Source organism: Podarcis pityusensis, assembly GCF_964106645.2.
Source record: "Podarcis pityusensis genome assembly, chromosome: 11".
Classification (NCBI taxonomy): Eukaryota; Metazoa; Chordata; class Lepidosauria; order Squamata; family Lacertidae; genus Podarcis; species Podarcis pityusensis.
In genome coordinates, this window is record NC_138036.1 from 15112879 (window position 1) to 15138460 (window position 25582).

Below are 25582 nucleotides of genomic sequence, written 5' to 3' on the forward strand. Positions count from 1 at the left end.
TGAAAAAACAAGATGCATTGACCTCTGCCCATGAGACACCGGGTGAAACTGACCCAGCTCTCAACTCAAGAGCTGAGCCAATTTCACCCAGGCACTCATGAGTTAGGACAATGCAGCTTGTTCACTCTGCTCAGCTGGGGTTTGGGAAGGTTCACCCTCCCCAACTGAGACATGCGTGCGGCAGGAGCACAGGGGCTGCTTTGCGCCACTCAGGGGGGGAGTGAATGTTCCCCCTCCCCAGCTGAGAGAGCCCCGGTGCTCTCCCTGCTTGCATGCAAGCAGACGGAGCAATGGGGCTCCTTTAACAGCTTGCTGCGGGGAACAACAACCCGAGCAGTTTCACGGAGCCCCCACCCTGCTGCCGGTTCGCGGGAGCCAGTGCCGGGCCGGGGGTTCATTTAACTGCTTGACTGAGGCAAGGGCAGCTGCACAGTCCTCAACCAAGGAGTTTAAAGATGCAGAGAGAGGAACAAGCTGTATTGGAGCCTCGCTGATACAGCTCGTTTCTCCCTCTGCGGCATATGAGGGCAGAGTGGGATGGCAGTTTCACTCAGCGATATATCGCTGGTGAAACCGACATCATGGTCTGCTCCTCATACCGGTCCTGGGTGATATACAGTGGTACCTCTGGTTGTGAACAGGATCCATTCTGGAGCCCCGTTCGCATCCTGAAGTGAATGCAACCCGCATCCGCGTGTCTGCTCGTGCCGCAATTCGCTGCTTCTGTGCATGCGCGATGTCGTTTTGAGCGTCTGCGCGAGCAGCGAAACCCAGAAATTCGCCGCAGAGTGCAACCCGAAAATGCTTAACCCGAAGCTACTTCAACCCGAGGTATGACTGTATTGATATATCGCCCAGGCCTACTTTTGGGTCTTTATCTTTATATGAGATTTGGCCTGGTAAGCCCATCGAAAAGAGGGGTGCCCTCTGACAGACCTTCAAACAGAGGACTATCTTCTGTAATGAAGGTTACATAGGAAAGAGAGTTTCCGTTCAGCCCTTTTCATTGTCACCCCTTTCTGTTCAAAATGGTTTCCCCCCCTCTGTTCCCTCCAATGCCCCAGGATTCCAAATGCATCACTACCCTAAAAACATGTTTTAGGAATCCGGGAAGGAAGAGCACCTGTGCAGTGGCAATTTGAGCAAAAGGGGCAGCTGCAATATGGTTACGCATTCACACATATGTGCTATTCTGCTCAGAAGAGTAGCTTTCCAAAACTGTTTGGTTTTTTTTTTAAACTACCCAGTCAGGGCTCTGCTTCATACCTTAGTTTCTATGCAGTGTATGGTTTTCCTTTGCGGTTTGCAGTTTTACAATTATGCAGATTTTTTTAGTATGGAGATAGATAATATTTAAGAAAGCCATGGAGATGAAACAGTATGGTTTGTGCATTCATGCACCACAATAAGAATACTCACATCTGACAGAATTTTGCAGTCTGAGAACATTGCAGTCTGGGAGCAATGAAGGAACTGGCACACACGGTTGCAAATAAAATGGCAATCTCTTGTGGTGGTGCTTCGTGCAACAGGAGAACGGCTAACGTCACATTTAAGAAGGGAAATGATAACAGTAACCCAGGCAACCATAACCCTCAGTAGAAGGGCACAGGGTCTATAGTGATATGGTTATGGAGGAGCTTTAATCCATGCAGGTGGTGCAGAGGAAGCAAAGCTCACATGAATTCTAGAGCCTGGGAAATGAAGAGAAAAGGCACCATGCGCATTTGTCCCGGTTTCTGCCACCTGCTGTTTTAATCAAGCTCTGGCAGCTGCACCCAATCATTCAAACTTCCTCTTATACACACTAATCATGCTGGTGAAGGGTGCTTTGTACATACGGTATTCTTGCTTCCCGTTGAGGTGAGCTTAGAAGAGAGCAGCCTAGCCCAAAGGCTGAGAAAAGTGTGTTGCTTGTTCTCCCTTGGATTGTACAGAAGCAGCAATTCGTACTATTCATATTGTTCAAGTTGCTTTTCTTAAGTGCTCAGAGTGTCCTACTTTACAGAGGGCAGTCCTTTATTAGAAGGGCTCTCAAAGAGCATTCCTTCCTATCTGAAGGACTGTTTGCTCCAAGTCCAATTTCATGGTAACGAAACAGGAGGGGGAAAGCAGGGGTATTGCAGGTGTACCTGCACAGCAAACCAAGTAAGCACACAGATAGCATCTAGTCATACCTTTTCCCACTGTGTTAAGATGTTTTGTATTTCTATTAAAATATAATATCCTGCTCTGGACAGGATTGTTCTCCCCTCAAAGGAGCGGGTCCAAGTTTGCGGTGACTTGGAAACTTCAATCGGTCCAAAATGCAGCACTTTGATTGCTGGGTGGGGTACACTTCAGATCTCATATAGCCTGCTTTGAAACAGTTGAACAGGATGCCAATTCACTTCCAGGCCCAATTCAAGGTGCTCACATTACTGCTTAAAACCCTAAACAACCCAGGCCCCAAATACCTGAAAGATTGCCTCCTTCCCTACAGAGCCTCTCAGGTGCTAAGACTGGCCACTGCCCACAGGTGTTTGGTGGGTGGTGACCCAGGAAAGGGCATTCACTGTGGCAGCCCCTAAGCATAGCTGTCAACTTACAGATTTTAAAATAAAGGATCAGCAGCCAAAATAAGGGATTTTCAGGGCACAGGTATGTTCAACTTCTGAGCCCCTCTGAGCCAAAGGCAGAAAGCCCAGCCAGCAGCCAAACAAAGCCTCAAGCGGTGGTTCCCACAGCGCAGCAACCCAGCAAAGGGGATGCAGCAAGGAAAACCACCGTCACCTCTCCGCTGGGAAGCGCTGAGCAAAGGTGAGTACCCAGGCAACGTAGCCGATTTGATCGGCACAAGGCATGCAAGCTCCACCCCCCAGTCGTTCTTAGACTCCTTATTGGGTGAGCAATGCAGCCAAGCAACACAGTTGGAGCCTCCCTCCTCCCTGGCCAGCCAGCAGGGAGGGAGGGAGAGGAGCTGCTTCCTTTGAAACCCGGGAAATTTAAGGGACATCATCAATAAGGGACAGCAGCGGAACACAGCGCTGGGATAAGGGAGTGTTGACAGCCAAATAAGGGACGGTTGACAGCTATGCCCCTAAGCCATGGGATTCGCTTCCCACCGAAGTGCTTCTGGCACCTTCATCATACAGGTTTTGGAGAATGCTGAAAACACACGCGTTCACCCTGGCTTTTGACACTTGAGATGCATATTTTTAGGATCCACCTTATTTTACTAATTTTATATTGTTTTAAACTGTTTTTAATATTGCATGATATTCTGTTTTGATATTAAAGTTGTGTTTTAAAAGTCATAAACCACCCTGGGACGTTGGGGTGAAGGGCAGGTTAAAAATTGTAATAACCATCACCACCTTGGGTGGGGATAGGTAATGTATTCCAACCCTCTGTTTCGTGCAGGAATCTTGCAATTGCAGCATCCCTGATAGGTGGCTGACCAGCCTCTGCCTAAGTACCTCCCGCAAAGGAAAACCCACCACCTTCCAAGGCAATCTATTCCACTGGATCAGCAAGGTCTGGGTTCAAATCTTTGCTCAGCCATGAAGCTCACTGGGTGATTTTAAGCCACTCACTCTCAGCCTCCCTTACTTCATAGGGATGGTGCGAGGACAAGATGGGAGAAACTCATATATGCCATTATGAACATAGAGAAAGGATGGGGGAAATATAAAAATGGAAGTATGTTCATACATATACAGTGGTACCTCGGGTTACATACGTTTCAGGTTACATACACTTCAGGTTACAGACTCCGCTAACCCAGAAATAGTACCTCGGGTTAAGAACTTTGTTTCAGGATGAGAACAGAAATTGTGCTCCGGCAGCAGCGGGAGGTCCCATTAGCTAAAGTGGTACTTCAGGTTAAGAACAGTTTCAGGTTAACAACAGACCTCCGGAACGAATTAAGTACTTAACCTGAGGTACCACTATATCACCTAAGAGCATATAATACAGTATATTTTGAAACTACAATTTCTCCTCTGATTTAAGACCAATAGTGGCTAGCGATATGGTGGAGGTTGGGCTGAGCTGCTTGACATCAGCCTTCTTGACATCACATGCTGCTGCTGCTGCTGCTGCTGCTTACTGAGAGGTAGAAGCAGAGGGGCAAGGCAGTGGCCACTTAGTGTGGTGTCGTATGGATGCAGTGGCAGAAGCAGCAGATTGGCTCTGCCACTGCACCTGTACCAAGTTCTTGCTATAGCAATACAACATTGGGAAGACAAGTCAGCAATGCAGCCCCACTAATCGCTACTGCCTAGGACTAATTCTGAAAACTATTTGAGCCAAACTAGGTGAGATACAGGAAACTCAGGAGCAATCTCCTAATGGTTTTTAACCGAAATGAAGCTGCAGTAGGTTATGAATTTAATTGTAATAGTGGGAGGCAGAGGTGCTTCCCCATGGACCATTTCCCCAATCAAAATTGTCAGCAGTAGTTTTTCTCTTTCCAGGGGAAAACATACAAGGATCATACTCGGAGCTCATTGCAACCAAATTTCAGTAAAGTTGGAAAACTGCTCTCACTTTCTCCTTGTTTAATCTAGTTTGGTCTTAGCTCTGGACAGAAATGAGATGTTTTAAGCACTGGTGACTTAATTATTTAAGTCAATGGTATTTTCCCCCCAGCAAACTCTTGCAAAAAGTCTAGTTTAAGTTTAAAGTATTTTTCCTAACCTTATTGATTGGTGGGGTAATAATTGTTGATTAATTTAGACAGGAAAAACATTGCCTATGCAGATTTTAGTTTAAAGAGGAGCTAATGAAATCTAGTAAATCACAGACACATGCTGATCTTGCTTCCATCTATTTTTAAATGTTCATCACGTAACTGTATCCGACGTATTCAACATGTGCAGTTTCTTTGGTCTGCATTTTGGGTATGTAGTGTACACATTCTATATATTAGCCACACACACTCACGTCAACAACTATCTATGATAATTCATTAGATATTTCATATAATGAGGTAGACATACTGTAAACTATTTTTCCAATGCGATTACAAACATCCGTAACTACGGAGATAGTCGGCATGCTTTATGCAAAGTCCAGGTTTGCCAATTTTATTTCAGTGTTTATCTCCTAAAGATATTATTCGGCACTTAATTTGAATAAAAAGGTATGGACATTATTTGAGGACACCCCCAAGTGTTGCAAACGACAACCATGAAAGGTTAGTAAAGCCTAGTAAGGTAAATAATTTACCAAAAGTAATATAATGAACAGCAATGCTGGTTAAACACATGGTTTAGGGAAATATGAAAACGAAATAAATATGTAGCTATCTACACATCCTAAGAAAACGGAGAATGCAGATACAACTTTACAACAAGGCTATAAACTCTACACCAGCTGAAACAGCAAATGTGCATACTTACATCGTGAGGCTCTCCTCGGAAGGGCTTGTGTGACATAGAAAGAAGGGTAACTTGTTTCCCTCTGCTGTGGCGATATCCAAAGACAAAACCAAGTTGTAAGTAATTCCCGCTTGTGGCAAGCGAGGCTGAAAATATCAGTGTTGTTTTGCTGGGTCTGATCATATCACAGCGATCAGTTAAGGGTGGGTTATTTCATCACAAGGCAGCAGGTGATTCTTCCCAGGAAGATCTTGGCGGGAGACTCTGGGCCTGGAGCTTCAGATCACATCTTCCCCCGTCAGGAATCAGGATACGTAAAAAAGAACCCCCGTGCTTTATAATGGAAAGATAACAAGCCATTAAGATTATTACGTTTTGGAGCTCAGTACCTCAGTTTTAGTTCATAGGCATGTTCTTAGTTATACATCTGCTTTCTCAAGTAGAAATTAAAAGCCATTAATCCCCTCAACATCTCTAGTTGCCTGGGAAAGATTCAACGAGAGGGTTGTTTTTTTTAACTGAGACAGGTGGGAATAAATGGGAAATCCTATTAACTCAGGAATTTAACGAGACTTAACTGTTACCAGCGGAAGAGAGTGCACTTGTATGGAAATCAGTGTTAGTTCCTGGAGGGTAAAATGGGCACTGAAGACATTATATAAGTCAGGAGAATTTAGGCAAAAAAAGAATAAGCATATAATGGCACACCTAAAATGAGACCACCAGAAATGTTTTGAATTCTCTCACATATGTGTATGAATGAGAGATGCATTTGTGTTTGTCTGTGTGAGGTGAGTGTGTGCAAAAGAGTGTGGTACAGCCACCTTGTGTGAATTGTGCCATCAGGATCAACTGCACATAGATGCTCCATGGTAAGCTTGAGGTTGACTGTATTCTCCTTAATGTTGTTTTATGTCATGTCCCCTTGGCAGCCATGCTGTGCTGTGTGAACCGCCCTGAGATCTTTTGATGAAGGGGAGTATATAAATTTAATAAATAAATTTTAAAAATGCCCTACATGGCATCAATTTTGTGACTGGTGACCACAGCAAATGCTGTTGAGCTGTTTCTCAAAATTCAAAATGTTTGCACTGGTCCAAAACCACAGATGACTTCTGGCCTACATAATGCCTCAAATAATCCTAGCTCTTGGCTAAGACAACATTTCCCAAAGTTCTGAAGGAATGGGTTTCTGTGCAGTCAGTTTAAAACTGACTCAGCCCTTTTTCTTCTTTCTCCAAGAGAGCACTCTAAACCCCCTTTTCCTTCTTTCCTTCAACCCCCTTTTTCTTCTTTCTCCAAGAGAGCACTCTAAAATGCATAAAACTTGAGCTGTTGAGCAAATGCATAACAAGGACACAGCTGTATAAACAGCTCTCTCCTTTATCAGTCACGGCAAGGGATGACCCTGTACTGTACCAGTAGAACAGAGAAGACACGTCTGTGCCTTATCTTATGTCCTGACCACAAAAGACGAACAGACCCATTCTGGGAACAACGCCAGAGTGTGTTCTCAAAGATGATGACCTCTTCCTCCAAGATAAGAGTAGGAAGAGGAAGATCCTTTTATGGTCAGAAGTACAGGAAGGAAGATCCTTTTATGGTCAGAAGTACAGGAAGGAATACCCTTTTATGGTTAAGAATACCAGAGCAAGAACATATGTGATGTCAACCTGCGTACATAGGCTGATGTGGTTGGATTCCTGGGGAAGGAGGGAGAGGGTGCCTGGAGGATATATATACTACATTAAACTTCTCATTTCTTTGGACTTGCTGTGGACTCACCATGCAAGTGCCTTCTGCTATCCGGAGAGCAGAATAAACTTTTTCTTGGAATCAACCTCAGTGTCATTTGACTTCCTTCCTCCTGTCCCGGAGCAACGCAGACCCAATCGGTGAACTCCAATAAGGCTACAGCTCAACCAGGAGAATCCATTGGATTAGCCTCCCACCACTCCTCTGCATCCAGCCAGTCCATGACAATTTCTGCCTTTAATATCCATCTTGCACTCCCTTCCCTTTGAGTATTTCTGACAATGGGATCTCACTCAGTAGTTTCCTAAGCTTTTTCAAATTGGCCTTCTTAAAGTCCAGACAGCATCTCTGACTACTCAGCTTCCTCTTGCCCCTGCATCATGAAACTCAAGAGGACACAATCACTTCCTCCCAAGGTTCCCAGCACTTCCACTTCATCAAGCAGCTCCTCCGTGTTGGTGAGGACCAGGTCCAAGACAGATGATCCCCTTGTTGCTTCTTCCACCTTTTGGGAAATGAAATTGTCACCAAGGCAATGGAGAAATTTGTTGGACCTTACATTCTTGGCAGAATTTGAGTTCCAACAGATACTGGTATAGCTGAAGTCCCCCGTGACTATATCTCTCCTGTTTGAATGTTTGGTAATCTGCTCTACAAAGGCATCATCCAAGTCTTCAGTCTGGCTTGGAGGTCTATAGCAGACCCGTAGGGTCACTGTTGTTTCCCTCTCCTACCATTTTTACTCCATACTCCTTCCATGCTCCAGGTCATGGATCTCTTCACACCCTTTACATACAATGCTACACACCCTCCCTTCCTAACAGGTATTCCTTTCAAATAGGTTATATCCCTCAATTTCTACATTTCAGTCATGAGTCTCATCCAACCAGGTTTCAGTGATGCCTATTAGGTCGTATTTGCCATCCTGTTTTAAGAGCTCCAATTCATCTTGCTTTTTTCCCACACTCTGTGCATTAGAATAGAGGCAACTGAAAGCATGAGTCATTCCCTCCAGCTTCCTTCTTGTAGTTTCTTGCCATTTAGCAGGTTTCTAGAGCACCACCTCAGTTTCCTGTGCATCAATGAAGCGATTATCTCCAGTACCAGGTGTACTGTTGTCTGCAATATTGCCTCCCTCCTCCTCAGGATTTAGTTACGGACTGGTTGGATGCCAAGGAGTGGTGGGATGTGCCAGCTGGGAAACCCTCAAGGGAAGAAGGCTCAGAGTCCAGGGATTGGTGGTGGGATGATGATGAGTGGTCAGAAGGAGAAGAGGGAGAAGACTCGGAGGAACAGATGTTGGAAGCTGAAGAGGTAACAGGGCTTAGTGAGCAGGAAGAGGCTGTGGTAGAGAACAGTCCAGAATTAGAGGCAGAAATGGAGGCAGAGATGAGGCAGGCTGCTGAAGAAGCCAGGGAGTCTCCTCCTCCTGCTGCAACCAACTCCCCTCCCCTCTGCACTATGAGGCAGGTTATGTGGAGTGTTGATCAGTAGCCTTCTGTGTTCCGACTGTAAAACACAGTTGAGCTTTAACAAAAGATATTCAGCCGGCTGAAACGGAATCTTAGCTTTTAATCAGAAATACAAAGAAATGTTGCCATTTAAACAGCTAGCATGATGTACAAACCTCATAAAAGAAAAGGAAATAAGTATCCTGCCTCTGCTTGATTATTTTCCTCCTTAATCCTCTACACTAATCTATCACACTCAATAGGAAAACTTGAAAGCCTAATTACCACCCCATTCACTTCCCAGAACAAGGAATTTCAAATTACTCTGAGATTTGGCAGATGACACATTTGACCCTGCTCTGGAAAAAAGTCAGGGTTGCACCAAATGTTTCCCTACTATTGCCCAACTACCTGTAATACTCAGCTAAACTGCATCCAACCATAGATTATTATCATTTTTCGTAGAGATGCAATATTTTATTTTGAGGACATCCTTCTCTGCAGCAGCTAATTCATTAGTCTATTTAATATATTGATATACCACTATTCATTATAAAAGTCTACGGTGATGTCCAAAATACATTAAAACAACAACATGTTTAAATAGTAAATGCAGCAATTTACAGTGGAATTAAAATCTAGGCATTAAAAGCATCCAACCAAAGCGCAACACATTTAAAATCCATTTAAAACATAGTTTCTTAACTTCCCAAGTGAAATCAAGGTATCCCAGTACTGCAAGCCTACAGTTGTATGAATGAGCTGCACATATGACTGCCATCCTCAAAGTCCCAGCACCTGATAACTGGACTATAGAAACTAGTTATCTTAATTCTTAACTCTTAAGAAGTCTTAACTATTCAAATACTAGAAGCATATTACTGGAGTCATTGTCTGTCTAATGTAACACATCATTGCTCATACAACTGTGAACACTCAGTTGTGCAATAAAGCAGCTTATCTAAACAGTTTGTAAGATGCAAAAGCCAACATCCACTTAATTAGTTATTTGCAAGGCTAAGTGCCAGTTGCTAAGATACGTTGCTGAACGTATATAGCATTGCCAAAAAGGTTAATGCAGCCAGTGTCATAATATTTTAGCGCACATTAGTTCATGTTTTCATTGTTTGCATGCCAAAAATTCCTCACCCAAGTGGAAAGTGTTCTGCTCATGGGTACTTCAGAACAGGAGAGGAAACATTTAAAAGAGGATGGCATTCCTAGAAGAGGGTTTCCCGAAAACTTTCTATGCAAATTAGGGTAAACTGCATTGGAAAATTTTCAACTTGCATCATAACATTTTCTGGCGCCATAAGGAGTGATCTAATTTAGCATGCTTATTTTACTTGTATTTGCTAAACAAAGCTTTTAAAAAGCATCCCATGATGTTTTGTTTTGTCCCAATGGAAATATTTTTTTTTGGGGGGGGGAATAAAGCACACTTAATATGGTTTAAATGCCATGTTCTGTGGACATTTTTTATTGGATTTTTTATTTTAAAAATTAAAGAGAATAGGATGTACTCCCATCATAATGTTTAAATTTAAGGGGGAAATCCACAAGGTACTGAAAAGAGCTGACACACTAATAATTTTTAGTGCCTGAAGAAGTGTGCTTGATTTGCTAATTCACACACTTGGTTGCTATAATCACCTGAAAAACATTAATTACAACTTTGAAACTGTCACGTTTGCCTAATATTGTACTTTTGGCATCCATTCAATGTTACTAATGAACTTCTGTTACCAGAATGAAAGAAGCAAATTATCAATGGGGGGGGGGGGGACACATTGCTGCTCCTGCACAAGAAATGGCTTTTGGGCAACACTCTATGCACGTAGTGTATCTGAATTAACCATTTCCTTATTATGAATGTGTTCCCCAAATGCCCTTTCCCTCTGTCTGTCTGAGCAGCTTTTCCCAACCTGTTGCCCAAAGAGTCCTGGTATCTATTATTTACCTCCCACAGAGCTACAGGTCCCAGCACCCTTAAGAGATTACAGTTCCCAGGATTATTTGCAGCAAATCATGTGCTTCTAACTCCATCAGAGAAGCTGCCAAAATCTGTGTGACTGTTTTGGGCTGGATGACACCTCAGAGTCCCCTCCCAACCAAGTGATTCATGACTGCGTTTCTGTGAATGGATTTTCCTGTGAGTGTAAGTTTCTCAGCACTCTCTTTTCAGTTAAGGAGAAACTCCCAGAAACGATTTTAGAGAAGTGGGCATGTATTTTCTTCCCTCACCTTTCCTCTCCCCTAGTTGCAGATGAGGTCATCAGGCTGCAATGCATGCAGAAACAGCTCTTCCAAGAGGAAGAAAGAAGAGGGGCGCAGGTGTCTCCCCTAGTGGGACAGCAGTATCCTGGAAAATGAAGGAAACCAGAAAGCAAGGGAGAAGTGCTACAGCCACCGTCTCTACAAAGGGATAAATGGGGAACAAATACAACTTGATTTTTGAAAGATAGGGTATTTGGAAATGGGTGGAAGTGATAATAAAGGGAGCACTATTTTTCCTAGAACGCCTTCCTTGTTCTCTTACAATGGCAACGGTGCCCACCTGAGAGGTGCTGGAACTCTGTGAACAAAAGGACGGTAATGGTTCCTAGAGGTTTACAAGAGAGGGAAGTCATCAGTGTTGTATGTAAGAACTAATGAAGTGCAGCAAAGGGCTCACAGAAGTTCAGTTCAGTGCTTTTAAAAAACTACTATCATGCTGCGCTGGGGCATATGAAATAATGAGAAAGTACTGCACCAGCGAGCATAAGGGAAGTTTATTTCTTATGCAACTAAGTTAACTGCACACACATCTAGGATAGCTGAAGAGGACTCCGGGTCAGAAGGTTGGAACCAGGCCAGTCTTGAGACGCAGGACATCTAATATTAGAAATGAAGTACTGGGTAGAGGGAGAATCTGGAACAAGTTGTGAGAAAGTCAAGAGAGTCACAACCATATGATTAAAAAAAAACAAAAACACAACTAGATGGCAATCCAGGAGCCAGTCAGACAAAAGCTTTTATCTGAGCTGAACAAGTCAGATGGAAAGAGAGCTGAGGCAAAAGGGAGAACCTACGAAGAAACTGAGTGGTGTTTGTGTCCATTTTCAAGGAGGGCAATTTTGCAGGCTGAGAGGCTGTATGCTGGCATGGAAAGACATTGAGGATAGAAGCAGGGCATTGAAATCCTACAAGGGGCAGCAGGGAGCATGAGGCTTCTATCCTATACACTCAACTGGGAGCAAGTCCCACTGTACTCAAGAGAACTTGCATCTGAGTAGGGAGATGTTGAGAATCACAGTACAGTGGTACCTCGGGTTAAGTACTTAATTCGTTCCGGAGGTCCGTTCTTAACCTGAAACTGTTCTTAACCTGAAGCACCACTTTAGCTAATGGGGCCTCGCACCGCTGCCACACGATTTCTGTTCTCATCCTGAAGCAAAGTTCTTAACCCGAGGTACTATTTCTGGGTTAGCGGAGTCTGTAACCTGAAGCGTATGTATTTAAGCATATGAAGGAAAACCACCGAAGATAGCAAAATCGGGTGCTATGAAGTCTGCTTCATATATTGCATTTTAGTGGGCTACGTATTGCAGTTTCAGCAGGTCTGAATGCAGGATTTTTGTTAGGGAGGGCAGGCCTTTTGTTTGGTGGGTGGGGCAGAACCTCAGTTTGCTATGTATTTTTATTGATTTTTTAGGGGGGCAGCTGTCCCTTCCTATGGCTACACTCATCTTAATGTACAGTACTAAAACTGGGTCAAGTGTTATCTGTTTCACAACAGACTTCACAGAATCTTGTTTCATAGAGTCTTGCCACATCCAAGAATGGCCTAAGGCATTTTAGAAAACAAGCGCAGGAAAGCACAGCATTCTGCAACATTTCATTGCATAGGTCCAAACCTATAATGCATTGCTTACTATTATTATTCCTACCACCAACACGGCACCTGGAGGTCCTTGCAGGAAAGGCGGGACGCTGCTAGAGAGATAGGTAAATGAAAATGAAATAATAAAAAATATGCACGCATTAACCCGCCCCCCTCAGCAAAGAAGCAGGAGGTCTGATTTTGGAGAGGGGCCACACAGGTGCCTCCCTCCCAAGCCTGGCAAACACGAACTCCCCTCTGAGAGGGGCGGGAAAGGCGCGCGAAATTTCGGAGAGGCGGCGGCGGCGCGGCCTGCCTGCCTGCCTGCCCCGGTGTCGGCTTCCCCACAGCCTGGAGAAGGCGGGCGGCTGAGGAGAAGCGAGGCGAGGCTCCGGCGCGGGGCCTCCGCGGGCTTCCTGCTACGACGGGGCGGGGATTTCCTGAGGAGTTTCGCGGCGCTTTGCTTCCCTTTCGCTTTTTGCACGCAAAGTCCGAGGGGAAAAGAAGTCTTTCTGAGGGGACGGGCTTCTTCCACCGGCAGCGGCGGCCGCCGCCCCTTCGCTTCCCGAGCATGGCGGGGTCGCTGCCGCCGGCCGCCCCACTGCCCATCCACCGCCTCGAGGAGCCGCTGCTGAGGAGGCTGAGCGGCTCTCTGGACCGGGCGGCTCCGGGCAGAGGCTGGAGGGACTTGGCGCAGCTGGCCGGCAGCCACCGCGGCGTGAAGCTGAGGTGAGGCGAGGTGTAAGGGGTGCGGGGACCTCGCTGGTGCCTCAGGCCGTCGAGGGAAAGGCAGGCCTCTCTCTCTCTCTTTTTGCGAGGCTTTCGGGCGCCACAGGAGTCTTCGTCGACTGGCCTGAAACCCGTTTGTGGGCGTTTTGCGTTGAGGAGGAGGAGGAGGAGGAAGACGCTCCCCCAGCGATGCTCGGGGCAGGGCGAGAAAAGTGCTTCTTCGCACACAGTTTAAACAGTGGAACTCGCTGCCACATGACGGCCGGCCGCCCGCTTGCATAGCTTTTAAGAGCGGGCTAGAGAAGGTTAAGCCATATGAAAGAATCTTTCATATGTGGTGGACCAGTAAGAGGGTGAAAGAGTATTGGGAAATACAGTACTGTAATTTATAATGAAATTTTTTTGGGGGGGGTGGGGGATGTTTAAAAGCACTTTCCTAAAAAACAAAACAAAAAAACAGAGTCCTTTTTGTTGGGGATAATTCAGATGGAAACTTCCAGGTGTCAAAAAAGGTTATTTATGTACGCCACTACTGCGGCTCCTGTTTCATTAGCCCCAGAATGGGAAAATGAGCGAGGTCCCAACCAAAGAAGAATGGCAACTTAAACTGATGGAATATGTGCAGCTTGCTGACCTAACATATAGAATAAGAGAACAAGAAGAACATGCGTTTAAAGAAGATTGGAAAATGTTTATTAAGTATGGGGGGGCATTGTGTACACTTGAAAACGTCAGCAGCAATAAGATAAATTCAACAGTGTAAATAAGTTTTGATGGATGTAATAATGGAATTCTGAATGGTTTAGTTTACGTAAAACATGCAGGGATTTATGTTATGCAAAATGAACCATGGAAAGAGAAGAAGGGAAGTCATTGATATTTTAAGATTGTTTAAATGAAAATTCTAAACTGTAAAACAGAAAATTTAATCAAAATTTTATATATATATATATATATATATATATATACACGAAGGCTAAACTAAAACAAAAAAGTGCCTGCACATTTGCAAATCTAAGCAGGGTCCGGTGCTCAAAAGGATATGTTTGCATGATGCTCTTGACATGACTGTTTTGCTCATAGCTGAGTTAATGGGGGGGGGAGGGAGGAGAACCGCCTTCCGTTAATCAAAATCAATACAGATCTGAGGTTCTGCCCTCAAAAGCCTCCACGCCCCACAAAAATGCTGGCTACACCCATGACTGAGTTCACTTCTATATCCTGCATCGTGGACCCCCCCCCCCATAGTGTTGTTGGGTGGTCTTCTTTACAGCCACAGTAGGCACTGTAATTCTACCAAATCCACACTTCTGCATTGACTCCTGAAACAGAAGGATGCCAACCCAACAAAAATAATAGATTGGCTTTCAAGAGGTGGGACCAGGAGGAAGATCAGTCTCCCCCAAAGTTATCTCAAACCTCTTCACTGTTTCTAAGGGCCGAAAGAAGTGATAATGGGGTTTGGGGTTTCCTGGAAGGATTTATACACCACGGTATGTGTTTCGCAATGGAAGACATGTCCCTTTTAGGAATGCATGCTTTCATAAAATGAATGGGCAACATAATAAATGGACAAAGCACAAATCAAATTAGGCAACTGGAAGGGGTGCAACAGTGGCCAAATCTAAAATCAAAGTTGTAATTAATATTTTTTTGGGGGGGGGGTGGCAGCTATATATTTATCGGCCCAGCTCTTCAGGCATGCTAAAATTGGTATATTAATAATTTTCAGTACCTTTCCCCCTTTAATATTTAAATAGCACAAGTGTGTGCTATTGAGCTGTCATGTCTTAACTTATTTCAAAGTACAGTATTCCAATAAAAATAATTTTCAGGTGGATCTTGGAAAAGCAGACCGTAAAAGTAGAATAGAAAACTTCAATGAAAAGTGAGGGGGGAAAGACCTGACAGTGCAGGTAAAACATAGCCATAGCAGCTATCCTTTAGTCTTCCTTTAATGGGTTTTGAATCAAGGCAGCATTTAAAGGATAACATATTGGACTCTATGTTTCTTCCCAAAGGAACCCATCATGATAAAAAATATAATCAGCTAAACACAATTATTACATTTCATAGAATCATAGGATTGCAGAGTCAGAAGGGACCCAAGAGTCATCCAGTCCACCTCCCTGCAATGCAGTGTATTTATTTCAACAATTTCATAGAATCATAGAGTTGGAAGCGACTCTGAGCATCATCCAGCCCAGTGTTTGTCAAAGTGGATGATACCGCCCCCTGGAGGGCACTGGGACGATCGGGGGAGGGCGGTAGTAGCCTCTGGAAGGCAGGTTTCCCACTTCAGTTTGTTCTGTTGTCCAAGATAGCCAAATTGTGAGCAACAGTATTCTGATACTGGGATTCATAACATTGCATGAATCCTTCATTGAAGTAAATGTACACTCTCTAAAAATGAGGGTAATGATAAGCTGGAATATTATAGACAAAAGAGTTAAGTAAATATGGGGCTTAAAACATCACTGTAAATACAGAGTCATATTCTTGTTAAAAGGAACCGAGAAGTTGTATTGAGGAAGTGTTTGATATAAATAGCTGGGCAGTCTGCATTCACATATTTCACTCTAGCACCAGAACTCGTTTTTGAGGCATGTTCCAGGGGAGAAAGGTTTTTAGTCCCATAATTAGTCATAGTTATATCATAGTGGGACGTGGGTGGCGCTGTAGTCTAAACCACTGAGCCTCTTGGGTTTGAATCCCTGTGGCGAGGTGAGCTCCCATTGCTCTGCAAGATGAGCACTGCAACCCCATAGTCGCCTTTAACTGGACATAACTGTCCAGGGGTCCTTTACCTTTTTACCTTTCATAATTATATAAGTATAAAAAGATTTTCTTTTTTATATTTTATGATTCTTTGCAGTTCCCTGGAACTGGAACAGTGTTCTCTCCAAGTACTGGAGCCTGAAGGAAGTCCGAGCTGGAGTCTTCTTCAACTAATGGGAGAGAGAGGTTGCACTGTGTTGGAGCTGACAGAATTGCTGCAGGCCTTAGAACACACTGAGGCACTTCAGTGCCTCAGCCCCCCAAGTGAGTTTATGGTTCTGCTAAATCTGAGTTATGTGTTATGTTGAAAATTTGGAAAGTGGCTTGGCTCTGCTGGTTCAGAACTTGGAAGGCTTCCAAAATATTGGAGGCTAAAATCATAACTGGGAGGGAAGGAAGGGAAAATGGTCAGCTTTCTCCTCTCATTTCCAGTTACCTGTCTTTTTTGGAGCTATCAAAGTCCCTTCAGCTTTCTTCACCTGTTGGGAGGGAGACTTTAAAGGTCTACATGTGCAGACTCAGAGTCAGGCTACTTTTATGCTAAGTGCAACATTTTCCAGACTGGTAGCCACTTTAGTCTCTTGCAGCAAGAACAAATACAAATACCTTAGTTTATGAACTTAATCCATTCTGGAAGTCCATTCTTAAACCGAAACCGTTCTTAAACCGAGGCGCGCTTTCCCTAATGAGGCTTCCCGCTGCCGGTGCCCTTCCACCATTTGGAATCCATTCTTAGACCGAGGTAAAATTCTCAAATCTGGACACTACTTCCTCTTTTGTGGAGTTCGTAAACCGAATCATTCATAAACAGGACTGTTCTTAAACCGAGGTACCACTGCACTGGCAAATATATTATGGAAGAAGCTTTTGTGGACCACAGTCCACCTCACTAGATTTAACATATGTAACCTGGCAATCCATGACCCAGTGTACTTAGAGTATGCTAAAGACAAAATATAAAGCAGACTTTCAGAAGCCAGGGTTCTGATGCAGTGAGCTGCCACACAGGCAAATAAGTATTTAGGATGGGGTGGAATGACAGCTATATGAGTCGCATGAAAAGTAAAGGTGACAGTATTGGCCCATAAGAAAAATCCCATGCATATCGGGGCAATACGTTTGTCAGGCCAACCACAGTATCATGAAATAGTGTGCAGGCTTTTGAATTCTCCAGACCTCTTCATCATGCAAAACAAAAATGGTAAATAAGGCAGAGTGGGGGAGTTGACTGCTGGTAAACCATGAGTCTGTGTCTTGAAAGAGTCTTAATACAGAATGTGGTAGGAAGTAGCATGCATGCAATTAGGCTCTTTTAGTTGGCACCATATCAGTGTAGCATCTTGCCTTAAGGTGTTGAGTTGGCCTTGTATGCAGTGACAGCAGTGTGTACTGGACCTCTAGTGTGAGAATCCATCACCTTTATTGGAGGTACTGTAGAAACCCCTTGTTTTAGTCCAAGGCTGGTGCAGGATGCATGATGGACAGAAGGACATGGAACATCTCTCATGTGAATTTTGGCTCCACAAAGCCGTCTTTCTCTCTCCCTCCCTTTTTAATAATATAATTCATTATAATTATAATTTATTACTTAGGGCTTTAAGGCCCCTCAAACTATTGAGATGTTATTGCACCAACATTTTTGGACTCATTTAAGGTTTCTGTATAATTTACCATTTAAACACCTAGTATCATAGAAAACACCTCCTTGTTGTAAAGTAACCAATGCTAAGCTTTCTAAATACAGTGGTACCTTGGGTTACATACGCTTCAGGTTACAGACTCCGCTAACCCAGAAATAGTGCTTCAGGTTAAGAACTTTGCTTCAGGACGAGAACAGAAATCGTGCTCCAGCGGCACGGCAGCAGCAGGAGGCCCCATTAGCTAAAGTGGTGCTTCAGGTTAAGAACAGTTTCAGGTTAAGTACGGACCTCCAGAACGAATTAAGTACTTAACCCAAGGTACCACTGTATTACCAGTTGAGTCTTAAAACAAGTTAAACATTGTCACGTTATCAGAAACCAGACATTAAAATCCGTTATCAATAACCAAACAAGAAAGAGAAATAAATAAAAAGTGGGTGGGGCAAAATCGCTTACTTTCTTCTGTTAGATCACATAAAGAAAAATTTGCAAAACGTTGCCATTCATAAAATTTCTTACTTTATATATTTCTTGTTTCAAATTAGTTGTTCTGTATGCGACTTCACATGCCTGTTTGGTATCATTTGTTTATATTTGGAAATAGAGTCAGATTAGAGGGCGGGAATGTGTCTGTGTGTTTAGTAACACAAAAAATCAAATAGGATGTACAGATCAATCAAAGGCAAATAAAAATCAAAGGCAATCAAAGGCAAATAAAAAAAATAACTGTGACTGTGAATGAGTGAAGTACAGAGATTGTTTACATCTTCCTCTTCAATATTAAAAAGTAAATAAAACCAATGGGTCAGAATTTACATCTAAATGAAATCAGATCAAAAGCCATTTTAAAAGTAGAATTGGTTGGGGAAGAGGGCAGTCTGAAACATGAAGGCAAATGCCCCCTCCATAGCGATGCGTGAATCATGAATGGAATTTTATTTCACAACAGAATAAGATAGGTGTGCCATGCTGGTTGATTACTTTAGCTATGTCAGTTCAAGCTACTCAGTACATCTGTGTATACACAAAGGATGGGGTTGCTTATCAGCCACAGACCATGAAGGTGAATGTGGCTATAATGTTGCCACTTTGCAGTAGTGCTGAATAAAAACAGGTACTCTCTGCTCCTTCTGAAAGTTCTCTAACAGCAATCCCATCAAAATTCCAGGCAAATGAGAAATATACTGCTTGCATATGTTGACATTGTAACCTTGACTGTGTAGAGAGCAAATTGAATTTAATGACCATCTGCCAATGCAATGTAGAGGTCAAAGTCTTCAGTGTTGTGATTTTATTCACCTTTATTGGCTTAAGGTCTTCGTTGGCGCTGTGGTCTAAACCACTGAGCCTCTTGAGCGTGCTGATTGTAAGGTTGGCAGTTTGAATACCTGTGACGGGGTGAGTTCCCGATGCTCTGTCCCAGCTTCTGCCAACCTAGCAGTTCGAAAGTGAACCAGTGCAAGTAGATAAATAGGTACCGCTATGGCGGGAAGGTAAATGGCCTTTCCGTGCACTCTGGTTTCCGTCACAGTGTTCCATTGCGCCAGAAGTGGTTTAGTCATGCTTGCCACATGACCCGGAAAGCTGTCTGTGGACAAATGCTGGCTCTCTTGGCCTGAAGCAATATGAGTGCCACACCCCATAGTTGCCTTTGACTGGACTTGGCCATCCAGGGGTCCTTTACCTTTTACCTTACCTAAAATATGGACAGTGTTCTCAGAATATTTTAATGGCATGCATAGAGATAAGAACCTAGTTAACTACCCTCTAGCCGCGATTCTTAAGTTCAAGCTAGCATGGCACGGCTCATATGTCGTATGAATCCATAGTGAATGTTTAACTGCAGTTTACTGCAAACAAGCAACAAATATGCAGCTTTAAAGTCTGTGATTCTGGCCTAATAATAATAATAATAATAATAATTATTATTATTATTTATATCCCGCCCTCCCCAGCCAAAGCCGGGCTCAGGGCGGCTAACAACAATAAAACAGTACAAAAGTACAACACAACACAACACTCTAAATCATTCATTATAAAATTAATTCAAATCAAGCCACTGGCAACCATTGGGCCAGAGCTCCGCGAAGATTGCCGAGGGAGGGGGTCAGGCTGTGCCCTGGCCAAAGGCCTGGTGGAACAGCTCTGTCTTGCAGGCCCTGCGGAAATATGTCAAGTCCCGCAGGGCCCTAGTCTCTTGTGACAGAGTGTTCCACCAGATCAGAGCCACAGCTGAAAAAACCCTGGCTCTAGTTGAGGCCAGCCTAACCTCTCTGTGGCCTGGGACCTTCAAGATGTTTTTATTTGAAGACCGTAAGTTTCTCTGTGGGACATACCAGGAGAGGCGGTCCCGTAGGTACGAGGGTCCTAGGCCATATAGGGCTTTAAAGGTTAAAACCAGCACCTTAAACCTGATCCTGTACTCCACCGGGAGCCAGTGCAGCTGTTATAGCACCGGGTGAATGTGATCTCGCAGCGAAGACCCCGTAAGGAGTCTCGCTGCAGCATTCTGCACCCGCTGGAGTTTCTGGGTCAGTCTCAAGGGCAGCCCCACGTAGAGCGAGTTACAATAATCCAGTCTGGAGGTGACCGTCGCGTGGATCACAGTGGCTAGGTCAGGGCGAGAGAGGTAAGGAGCCAACTGCTTAGCTTGGCGGAGATGGAAAAATGCCGCCTTTGTTATAGCTGCAATCTGCGACTCCATGGAAAGGGGGGTGTCGAAGATTACACCCCAAACTCTTAACGGATGGTGCTGGCACTAATTGCGCCCCCGCAAGAGATGGGAGTTGCCCCCCCCAATCCCATATGTCCCGTCCCAGCCACAGGACCTCTGTCTTTGAAGGATTTAGCTTCAACCGGCTCCCACGTAAACCATCCAGCCACAGCTTCCAAACATCTGGTCAGTGTGTCTGGGGCCAAGTCAGGATGGCCATCCATCAACAGATAGAGTTGGGTGTCATCAGCATACTGATGGCAACCCAGCCCAAAACTCCGGACAAGCTGGGCGAGGGGGCGCATAAAGATGTTGAAAAGCATCGGGGAGAGTATCGCACCCTGAGGTACTCCACACACCAAGGAGTGGCACGATGACAATTCCCCCCCAAGCGCCACCTCTGTCCCCGACCAGAGATAACCGAGCGCAGCCATTGAAGGACTGTGCCCTGGATCCCCACGTTGGCAAGGCGGTGGTCCAGGAGTTCGTGATCGACCATGTCGAAAGCTGCTGACAGATCTAGAAGAATCAGCAGCCCTGACCCGCCTCGATCCAGCTGTCTACGAAGATAATAATAATAATAATAATAATAAATTTTATTTATATCCCGCCCTCCCCAGCCGAAGCCGGGCTCAGGGCGGCTAACAACACTAAAATAGTGCAACATTATAAAAACATCAAAGAATTAATTAAAATCAAAATTGATGGCAACCATAAACTAAAGTATTGTAAAGATTGCCAAAGGAGGGAGTCAGGCTGCGCCCTGACCAAAGGCCTGGTGGAACAGCTCTGTCTTGCAGGCCCTGCGGAAAGATGTCAAGTCCTGGAGGGCCCTTGTCTCTTGTGACAGAGCGTTCCACCAGGATGGAGCCGCAGCCGAAAAAGCCCTGGCTCTAGTTGAGGCCAGCCTAACCTCTCTGAGGCCTGGGACCTTCAAGATGTTTTTATTTGAAGACCGTAAGTTCCTCTGTGGGGCATACCAGGAGAGGCGGTCCCGTAGATACGAGGGTCCTAGGCCGTATAGGGCTTTGAAGGTTAAAACCAGCACCTTAAACCTGATCCTGTACTCCACCGGGAGCCAGTGCAGCTGGTATAGCACCGGATGAATGTGATCCCGCAGCGAAGACCCCGTAAGGAGTCTCGCTGCGGCATTCTGCACCCGCTGGAGTTTCTGGGTCAGTCTCAGGGGCAGCCCCACGTAGAGCGAGTTACAATAATCCAGTCTGGAGGTGACCGTCGCGTGGATCACAGTGGCTAGGTCAGGGCGAGAGAGGTAAGGAGCCAACTGCTTAGCTTGGCGGAGATGAAAAAATGCTGCCTTTGTTATAGCTGCAATCTGCGCCTCCATGGAGAGGGAGGTATCGAAGATTACACCCAAACTCTTAACGGATGGTGCTGGCACTAATTGCACCCCCGCAAGAGATGGGAGTTGCCCCCTCAATCCCATATCGTCCCGTCCCAGCCAGAGGACCTCTGTCTTCGAAGGATTTAACTTCAACCGGCTCCCACGTAACCATCCAGCCACAGCTTCCAAGCATCTGATCAGTGTGTCTGGGGCCGAGTCAGGATGGCCATCCATCAACAGATAGAGTTGGGTGTCATCAGCATACTGATGGCAGCCCAGCCCAAAACTCCGGACAAGCTGGGCGAGGGGGCGCATAAAGATGTTAAAAAGCATCGGGGAGAGTATTGCACCCTGGGGCACTCCACACACCAAGGAGTGGCGGGATGACAGTTCCCCCCCAAGCGCCACCCTCTGTCCCCGACCAGAGAGAAACGAGCGCAGCCATTGAAGGACTGTGCCCTGGATCCCCACGTCGGCAAGGCGGTGGTCCAGGAGTTCGTGATCGACCATGTCGAAGGCTGCTGACAGGTCTAGAAGAATCAGCAGCCCCGACCCGCCTCGATCCAGCTGCCTGCGGAGATCATCTGTTAGGGCGACCAGAGCCATCTCGGTCCCATGACCAGCGCGGAAGCCGGACTGGAATGGATCCAGAGCCGATGTTTCATCCAGAAACCCACCAAGCTGTTCAGCAACCGCTGTCTCAATCACCTTACCCAGGAACGGAAGATTCAAAACATGAGAGGCTTGGGCTTGCTTTGTCATCTGAACCCGGCCCTGTGGTTTGTTTCTCTCTAGAGAGAGTCCCAAGTCAAGTTTTGTTCTTGATTTGCCACCCATGGTTTGCTTGGGAGTGCCAAACCTCCAGCTTGGGTTCGGCTGACACAATGATTTCAAAAGCCACTGAGATGTCAAACAAAAGAAGGGCAAACAAAAGTAACAGGACTTTATTCTCAAATTGTCTTGCAAACAATTCACAATTAGGTTAATAATAAAACATCAAGTGTAAATTGTTTAATCTTCCGTATTAAACATGGCTTGTCTTTTTTTTTTTACAGGTATAATGATAGTTGTAGAACCAGAATCTCAGGCTGTTCTATCTGGCCAGACAGTGAAGCTAAGCTGCTGGGCAGCTGGTTATCCACTTCTTCATTATCAGTGGTTCAAAGAAAGCAAAGCGGTAAATCAACTTACGAGGAAGCTCTGGGAATAACGGGAGTGTTGATAAGTAAACTGTGAAGCAAAATGGTCATTATTCTTAGCTGGTAAATAAAACTGCCAGTATCATAATGCCATTCTGCAAACCAATGGTGAGACCATACTTGGAATGTTGTGTACAGTTCTGGTTGCTTCACCTTTAAAAGGATATTGTAGATCTAGAAAGGATTCAGAAAAGGGCACCCAAAATGGCCAGGGAATTAGAGCAACTCGCCTATAAACATTTGGCCTTTTTCTTTTTGAAAAAGCGAGGTTTATTCAAGTAGAAATGGTGTGGAGAAATTGGAAATACTAGTACTCATGGCTGAATATTGGAAAAAGAGGCTGAATATTGGAAAATCCAGGATAGCCAAAATAAAATAATTAATTGCACAGTGCATAATAAAAACTATGGCATTTCCTGAACAGAATGGAATTCCCTCCCACAGGCTATCAACTTGTAAGGCTTGAAATTCTTGATGAATTCTTTGAGGATAAGACTTTTTTAAAGCTATGATTGCTATATTCTGCCTCTGCTGGCTTGCTTCTGAATGCCAGTTGCTGGAATAACGTGGGGAGAGTGCTGTGGTATTCAGGTCCCGCTACCTATAGAGATCTGGTTGGCCACTCGGTTAACATAATGTTGGACTACATGGACCTTTGGCCTGATCCAGCATAGCTCCTTTAATGTTCATATGTTAAGTTCAAACTATAATCATCTTTGATTATAGTTCTTGTATGAAAAAACAAGTACTATTGTGCTTTATGCTCCATTGTTGCAATTTGTGTTTTTGTTTTTTTGTTTCAGGTTCCACGTGGCAATACCCAAGAACTGGTGCTCAACCAAGTAAGTGCAGAGGATGCTGGTTTTTACATATGCCGAGTAAACAGTGACTATACTTACCAGTTCAGCCAGTGGGCACAGCTCGATGTCTGCGAAATCCAAGGAGCTTGCCATGGTGAGTTAAGAAACGTATGTCGTACAATAAATGCATTCTGCTGCGACGATGATGCTTTTGGGTCTTTGCGGCCAGTGGGTTATGGCTGCTTACGTGTTACTGTTTTTTCTTCTCTTGGTAATGATTGTGAAGAATGTCTCAGACCGGCGTAGAGCCACTGGTGATGGAATTTTCCTCCTGCTCTATAGTTCCTGCCTCCAGAAAGTACAGGTGTTCCTGTCCGTTATTCTCCATGCCTCCGTCTTGAGAACAGGATTGTTCCCCCCTCTTTTTTCTGCTTTGTTTCACTTTGCAGTCACTTCCTTTAAGTAGTAGAATCAAATGGAAATGCTTACCACTTCACCTATCAGGTGCAGAGGGTTAATGTTTCCCCTCGGATAAATGCCCCACATAATGAAAAGTCACGAGCGTGGCCTTTGCCTGACATCTTAGCTTTCTTTGTGGAGGCAGGTTTTTCCCCCTTAGGGAAGTATTCAGACTTGCCACCACCTGCAGCCTGAGGTGATTCAGTCTATGAAAAGCATAGCCATTTGATTCCACTGGCTGCATAAAAGGGCCCCGAGTTACAATTAAAGTATATGTTCAGATCCCCTCCTGTCTCTTTTGGTCTTCCCTAATCTAGGGCTTATTCAGCTGCTCAGTCAATGCAAGTCCCAAACTCATTTTTGTGATATTTTGTGATAATCTCTGCATGATTTATTGTTCTCCCCACCCCAGTCAGCCTCTGCTTGAGCAGGCAAGCACACATACAAATAGGACCATAGCTCAGTGGTTGGGACAACCCAGCCAGATGGGCGGGGTATAAAATTATTATTATTACTATTAGTGGTAGAGCACCTGCTTTGAATGCAGAAGGTCTCAGATTCAATTTCTGGCATCTCCAGGTAGGGCTGAAGATGAGTCAATAGTATGATACCATGATCTTCATGGAATGGTTTTGAGGCATTGGGAAGAGATAGTTCACCTCTGTCAAAAAATGTATTCAGTATAGATATATTCTCCCAAACTGAGAGGGGGAACGTGCAGGTTCACCCCCCCCCCACACACAAATCCCCACAGCCCTGAAAAACTACAAGTGAAACATTCACAAAATGATGGTTTATTGTGGAGAGGGGTACTTTTTACTACGGCTGCCACTCAGTTAAGGACTGGGTGAGTATTCTTGCACTCAATAAAAAGAGGACATTTAAAGCAGCTATAGTGGAGTAGATAGAGTTGTTACAGTCAGCATTCAGTAGATGAATTTGACAATTGCAGTAGCAGAGAGAAATAATTGCATTTCCCCTCAACAAAACATAGCCCACTGAGTGCAGGGGAAATGTGATACCTTGCAACAGAAGTACAGTGGTGCCCCGCAAGACGAATGCCTCGCAAGACGGAAAACCCGCTAGACGAAAGGGTTTTCCGTTTTTGAGTTGCTTCGCAGGACGAATTTCCCTATGGGCTTGCTTCGCAAGACGAAAATGTCTTGCGAGTCTTGAGATTTTTTTTTCGCTTCCCCCCCCCTTTATCTAAGCCGCTAAGCCTTTAATAGCCTTTTAGCAGCTAATCCGCTAAGCCGATAAGCCTTTAATAGCCGCCTAAACCGCTAATAGCGCTAATCCGTTAAGCCGCTAATAGGGTTGCTTCGCAAGACAAAAAAACCGCTAGACAAAGACACTCGCGGAACGGATTAATTTCGTCTTGCGAGGCACCACTGTACAAACTCGAGGGAGGATGTCTAGACTTTGCACGCTGTATTATTTGTTATTCTCATATGCTACCTTTTCTTTACGAAGCTCAAGATGATGGTG

General features: G+C 44.7%; 2 protein-coding genes across 4 annotated transcripts in view; one reads left to right on the forward strand and one right to left on the reverse strand.

Annotated features, from left to right (window-relative positions):
* Positions 1-5693, reverse strand: part of ALPK2 (alpha kinase 2) — a 63933-nt gene extending 58240 nt beyond the window's left edge. The window contains exon 1 of the mRNA XM_080973374.1: positions 5385-5693. The gene's annotated coding sequence lies outside the window, so the exon portion shown is untranslated. The remainder of the gene's footprint in view (positions 1-5384) is intronic.
* A 7294-nt stretch (positions 5694-12987) lies between these two features.
* Positions 12988-25582, forward strand: part of MALT1 (MALT1 paracaspase) — a 40372-nt gene continuing 27777 nt past the window's right edge. For 2 of the 3 annotated variants that reach the window (XM_080973452.1, XM_080973453.1), the window contains exons 1-4: positions 12988-13160; positions 16036-16202; positions 22692-22813; positions 23639-23789. In XM_080973452.1, coding sequence (XP_080829578.1) covers positions 13003-13160; positions 16036-16202; positions 22692-22813; positions 23639-23789 — 598 coding nt within the window. In that variant the 5' untranslated portion in view covers positions 12988-13002. Of the gene's footprint in view, positions 13161-13460; positions 13514-16035; positions 16203-22691; positions 22814-23638; positions 23790-25582 lie in introns of those variants that run through there. The other variant, XM_080973454.1, reaches the window with a different exon arrangement.